General features: G+C 48.6%; 1 protein-coding gene across 1 annotated transcript; it reads right to left on the bottom strand.

Annotated features, from left to right (window-relative positions):
• Window positions 1-812: 812 nt before the first annotated feature.
• LOC100491920 (E3 ubiquitin/ISG15 ligase TRIM25) lies at window positions 813-2,712 on the bottom strand. Its single transcript, XM_031894623.1, has one exon. It carries the CDS (start codon window positions 2,673-2,675, stop codon window positions 1,050-1,052), a length of 1,626 nt encoding a protein of 541 aa, XP_031750483.1. The 5' UTR covers window positions 2,676-2,712; the 3' UTR covers window positions 813-1,049.
• Window positions 2,713-6,385: the final 3,673 nt, after the last annotated feature.

The raw sequence follows: 6,385 nt of genomic DNA on the forward strand, positions 1-6,385 counted from the left end.
AAGGAAGAAATATAATATTTTCCATAATATAAACATATATATCAGAAACTTGAATTATTTTATGCATGAAAATACAACTGATTTGGAAAGCCCCATGTCTCCTGAATGCACCAATACCAAATATATAGAGTTTTATGGAGATTTCTCACTTGTATAGGTCAAAAACTCCCATCACCACACTAAGTAACTCCCAGCAGTACCTACTAACTCCCCAAAGCACCGCTCCAGAAAGCTGCATGCTGTAGATTTCAAGGCCAAATATTCCACTTAGAGCAGGTTTACCCTAAAAATATACATTTTTGGAAAGAACAGATTGTGATGAATCCAAAATGGGCATAACTGTCACAACCTACCAAGTTGCAATGCTTTCCTAACCAGTTTTAATAAAATGTTGTGAAATTTTTGAAAAATTGTTTCAGAGTTTCCAATCTACAGCTTCTTAACTCCCACATATCATTAGGTACCAAGATAAAACACCCTAAATATGTACCCCAGGGGTCCCCTGAACAGTTTGATGCCCAATATGTATAGGTTTAGCTAAGTATGTGGCATGTAGGGGCCCCAAAATGAAAATACCCCCATATGGTGTATCATTTCTGTCATTTCAATTACTGCAAGCTTTTCTAAAATTGCAGATTTTGACTTCCGAATATTCCCTCAAAACTTCCAATTTGCACAATTTTATCATATCGCATAGGCTTCATTCACCCTCTAGGTGGGGACTGTAAAATTATTGTAAAATATACATATATTTTAATAATGATATGGGTTCCTACATTTTATTATTAATATTGTAACCTGGTTGTCTGGTCCAAACAATAGGAGTTATCCATAATTTAGAAAACAATGGTATTGGTCTTGGAAAGGTGCAGACATGGAGACTGAAATACCCTTAATGGCTGATGGGTAACTTCCTGCAACCAACTGGTATATGCTAGTATTATTCAAATGAACCAATCAGGAGAGACTTCTAGAAACTTCTAGAAGCCACCCATCTATCCTGTATCCTATTCCAGCCCTCGGTACCACAGAAGTTGGACAGCACTGATTTAGCTGATTATTCTCCCCCAAGCATCACACCATACCCAGAATGCGGCATGAAGGGGCTCAGTGAAGGAGGCAGAGAAGGTGTGTAAGTGCCTGATTGGCTCACTCAGCTCATAGAAGGACAGGCGTCCGGCCTCATAGTCCAATGAGATCCTGATTCTCCTGCAGGAAGGGACGTGGGGTAAATCGGTTTGTTTGCTGTCATGTCTGACCGAGTAGGTATTGTTCTCTATGCACAAACACCAGGACTTGCCATTATCCCCAATACAGGACTGTCTCCCTCCCCTCGCTATACTGGGATAGGCCGCCCCTATGCACCACTCCGCTGATTCACTGCCCCCCACTTCCCAGTAATGTCGCCCTGAGGGGAAACTCCTGGTGCTTAAAACCTGGGGGTAAATCTGAAACCTTTCTGGTTTCGGGGGGTAACACTGGTCTGTATGTGAGTAGGAGGCAGATTTCCCGTCCCCTGATACAGATACATTATTCCCAGCCGTGTTCCTATCCAGTACCAGCTCTGTAGCCTCCAACCCATAGATCCACCTTCCCTCTACCCCAGTGACAATCCCAGCTAAGCCTGTGAGTAATGTCTCTGAGATCCCACCCACATCCAGATCCCCTACAGCCGGGTCCTTTATACCCCCTCTCTCTCTGCCCTCAGTATCTGCCCCCTCAGTACCCTCTCTGCCCTCAGTATCTGCCCCCTCAGCCCCACAAAAGGCAGCTCCATGGGATTCCCATTGTTCCTGTAGGACAGTGAGTGGATCTGCCATGTTGCACAGCTCCTCAATGTGCCGGATCTCCCTGGACAGCTCGTCCTTCTTTATTTCCAGCTGTTGGATCAGCTCAGTGAGTGTGAGTGTGAGCTCCTCTTTCTGCCTGGAGATGTCACTCAGGAGTCGCTTCTCTAGGGCTTCCAGCTCTTCCCTGATGCCCCTAAACAGGGCAGTGACTCTCTCTGTCTCAATGGCGGCTTTTTCCTCTAATTCTCCCCTGCGCTCCTGCAGCCTCTGGGCTCCTCTCTCAGTCTCCTCTCTCTCTGGGCTCAGTTTCTCCAGAACTTTCCTCAGTTTCTCTTTCTTCTTCTCAGAGGCCTCACTCAGCAGCTCCACCCCGTGGCCCCGGTGCCCCCCGGCCAGGCAGCAGGACACACAGATAGGGGCCCCATCCTCACAGCAGTGATACTTTAGGGGCTCATTGTGGGCGGAGCATTTTCTGTCGCAGAAGGAAGCGGTGGGCTCGGTTAGGACGTGCGTCACTGATTGGTTGTGAGCAGCGAGATGCACGTCACACATGGAGGTCTCACACTGCAGACAGGATTTAGCGGCAGGGACAGGGGAATGGACACAGTAAGTGCAGAGGATCCCCGTCCCATCATGCTCTGGGTGAGTAGAAAGGAATCGCTCCGCTATGTTACTCAGCTTCCTGATGTTCTGCAGGGCAGGGCGCTCCCGATACTCGGCTCTGCATTCAGGGCAGGAATAAGCCCCAGACCCCCCCTGGGTGTCCCATGCTGCCCCAATGCAGCCCCGGCAGAAGTAGTGGCCACAGGGCAGGGACACCGGGTCAGTATAAATGCTCAGGCAGATGGAGCAGCTCAGCTCGTCTCTCAGATCCGCAGCCGCCATCGCTCAGAGCAGGAACAGGGAAACGAAACAGAAAGTTCTTCTTTCTTTCTGAATCCAGTAGACTTTGTTCTTCTCCCCCCCCCCCCCCCCACAGAAACACACAAACAGGGTGTAACAAGTTGTCACCTGGACTTTAGATTTAACCTGTTAACACTGTCACTACTTATTTTTCCATAATAATATCATCTTCAACTAATCTGAGGCTTTGCCAGAAACCCTTAAATGGATTCTGTCAGGATTTTTAGGCGCCATCTCAGCTAACCTATTGTTTCTCCTACTCCCATGTAACTGGAGGAGTCCCAAGCCGGACTTGGATTTCTTACTATTGAGTGCTATTCTGATACCTACTGGGAGCTGCTATCTTGCTCCCTTCCCATTGTTCTGATGATCGGCTGCTGGGGGGGAGGGGATATCACTCCAACTTGCAGCGCAGCAGTAAAGTGTGACTGAAGTTTACCAGAGCACAGGTCACATGGCTGTGGCACCCTGGGAAATGAAGAATATGGCTAGTCCCATGGGAAAAACAGATTACAATGCAGGATTCTGCTGGAGAAGCTCTATTAACTGATGGGTCACACCTGGCCTCCCTGCAGGTAAAATCTTTTGAGAGGGCCCAGCGTGACCAGTCCCTTCTACCCCCCCCCACCCTTCCCAGCCCCAACCGCATTGCACCTCTTGGCCCCGACTGCGCCACTATATTTGCATACCAATCGCTAATGACACACTCCTGTATAGGTAACGAGATGTCCCAGCAGGGGAATAAGAAGGGTGGAGGTCTGGGGCTCTGGAGCATATACTTGGGAACCCAGTTCCATTGGGGGTCCCCTTAGAGATTCCCTGTGCTTTCTTAGCAGTAGTCCCCCAAGGCTTTAGGGGGGCAGTTAGGAGCCAGCCCTTGCTACTCCCAGAGTCAATTACTCCCAGACCCACCTATTTGGCTAAGCCCAATCAGACCTCACGCCTCAGCAGTAGTGATGAGCAAATCTGTTCCATTTCGCTTTCGCTTCGAGTCTTTCAAAAGATCTGCGAAGCGGCACAGCTATTATTTTGTTGCCCGCCGCTATTATTTTGTTGCCCGCCGCTATTATTTTGTTGCCTGCCGCTATTATTTTGTCGCACGGCTATTATTTTGTCGCCCGCGGCTATTATTTTGTCGCACGGCTATTATTTTGTCGCACAGCTATTATTTTGTTGCCCGTGGCTATTATTTTGTCGTCCACGGCTATTATTTTGTTGCCCGCGGCTATTATTTTGTCGCCCGCGGCTATTATTTTGTCGTCCTCGGCTATTATTTTGTCGCCCGCTGCTTTTTTTTTGTCGCACGGCTATTATTTTGTTGCCTGCGGCTATTATTTTGTCGCACGGCTATTATTTTGTCGCCCGCGGTTATTATTTTGTTGCACGGCTATTATTTTGTTGCCCGTGGCTATTATTTTGTCGCCCGCGGCTATTATTTTGTCGCACGGTTATTATTTTGTTGTCCTCTGCTATTATTTTGTCACCCGCGGCTATTATTTTGTCGCACTGCTATTATTTTGTTGCCCGCGGCTATTATTTTGTCACACGGCTATTATTTTGTCGCCCGCGGCTATTATTTTGTCGCACGGCTATTATTTTGTTGCCCGCGGCTATTATTTTGTCACACGGCTATTATTTTGTCGCCCACGGCTATTATTTTGTCGCACGGCTAATTTTTTGTCGCCCGCGGCTATTATTTTGTTGCACGGCTATTAATTTGTCGCCCGCAGCTATTATTTTGTCGCACGCTATTATTTTGTTGCCCGCGGCTATTATTTCGTCACGTGGCTATTCTTTTGATGCCTGCGACTATTCTTTTTTGACGCCGGCGAATTTTTCCGCGGTGAATGTTTTCATCCCATTTCCCATCACATTTCGCCCATCACTACTCAGCAGCCCTCTGAGGGATTCTGGGAAGGATAAACTTTCCTTCTATGATTTTCTATGGTTTCTGTATATTTCATATATGTATTTTTGTTTTGTTTTGTTTTTTAGTACGTATGCACGGTTCATCTTTTTGGTATATTAAAGGAAAACAACACTTTCAGAAGGAATACTATGCCTATGTCCTATGTGCAGCCGGAGAGCCCGAGCAAACAACTGGGGATAATTAGGATCAGCGCCAAACAGATCCGGGTCAGGGTGGGCAGCCCTACTGAAATTTCTACCCAAAGAGATTCAACGTTTTCATTGGTAATGTCTTTATTACATGGCTTTAAACCTGACTTTACATAGAGACAAACCCCTCCCCCTTTTTAATCTCTCTGTTATTGTGGGTGGGAAAGAGGAATTTCTGGAGGGAATTTCCTTGTCAGTAGTGATGAGTGAATTTATTTGCCAGACATGGATTTGTAACTAATTTCCCAGGGTTCGCGGGTACAATACTCCCGGTAACCGCCACTCGCGGGTACAATACTCCCGGTAACCACCACTCGCGGGTACAATACTCCCGGTAACCACCACTCGCGGGTACAATACTCCCGGTAACCGCCACTCGCGGGTACAATACTCCCGGTAACCGCCACTCGCGGGTACAATACTCCCGGTAACCGCCACTCGCGGGTACAATACTCCCGGTAACCGCCACTCGCGGGTACAATACTCCCGGTAACCGCCACTCGCGGGTACAATACTCCCGGTAACCGCCACTCGCGGGTACAATACTCCCGGTAACCGCCACTCGCGGGTACAATACTCCCGGTAACCGCCACTCGCGGGTACAATACGCCCGGTAACCGCCACTCGCGGGTACAATACGCCCGGTAACCGCCAATTGCGGGTACAATACTCCCGGTAACCACTGCTCACTTAACACCATAAATCTCATAACACAAATTAATTCCACTCCATAAAACGCAGATTATTTTCATGCTACAAAACATTGAATAATTGGAATAACTGCATAAAACATTATTAACTAATCAGTGATGCAGAACCCAAGAGTGGCCACTAGATGGCAGGAGAGACTTACTCACCATAAAGGCGTCACTCATTGGGCAAGAGAGGAGTCATGACCACAGAGGGGCAATAACAGCTCATTGCAGAACAAGGTGAACTTTCCCAGCTGATTCTGTGGATTATTCTTATTAGCTGGGATTCAAAATAACCCCCCCACATTCCCAGTACCCAGAGGCACAAACAGCCCCCCCCCCCAGCCCAATAAATAGTGACTGTCTGTGGCACCTTACAGCCCCCCTGGCATTCCCAGTACCCAGAGGCACAAACACCCCCCCCAGTCCAATAAATAGTGACTGTCTGTGGCACCTTACAGCCCCCCTGGCATTCCCAGTACCCAGAGGCACAAACAGCCCCCCCAGCCCAATAAATAGTGACTGTCTGTGGCACCTTACAGCCCCCCGGCATTCCCAGTACCCAGAGGCACAAACAGCCCCCCCAGCCCAATAAATAGTGACTGTCTGTGGCACCTTACAGCCCCCCTGGCATTCCCAGTACCCAGAGGCACAAACAGCCCCCCCAACCCAATAAATAGTGACTGTCTGTGGCACCTTACAGCCCCCCTGGCATTCCCAGTACCCAGAGGCACAAACAGCCCCCCCCCCAGCCCAATAAATAGTGACTGTCTGTGGCACCTTACAGCCCCCCTGGCATTCCCAGTACCCAGAGGCACAAACAGCCCCCCCAGCCCAATAAATAGTGACTGTCTGTGGCACCTTACAGCCCCCCCGGCATTC

This window comes from Xenopus tropicalis, chromosome 10 (genome assembly GCF_000004195.4).
Source record: "Xenopus tropicalis strain Nigerian chromosome 10, UCB_Xtro_10.0, whole genome shotgun sequence".
Classification (NCBI taxonomy): domain Eukaryota; kingdom Metazoa; phylum Chordata; class Amphibia; order Anura; family Pipidae; genus Xenopus; species Xenopus tropicalis.

Excerpts from the sequence above, each read along its gene's own strand:
- LOC100491920 (XM_031894623.1), bottom strand. The coding sequence starts at position 2,675 with ATGGCGGCTGCGGATCTGAGAGACGAGCTGAGCTGCTCCATCTGCCTG.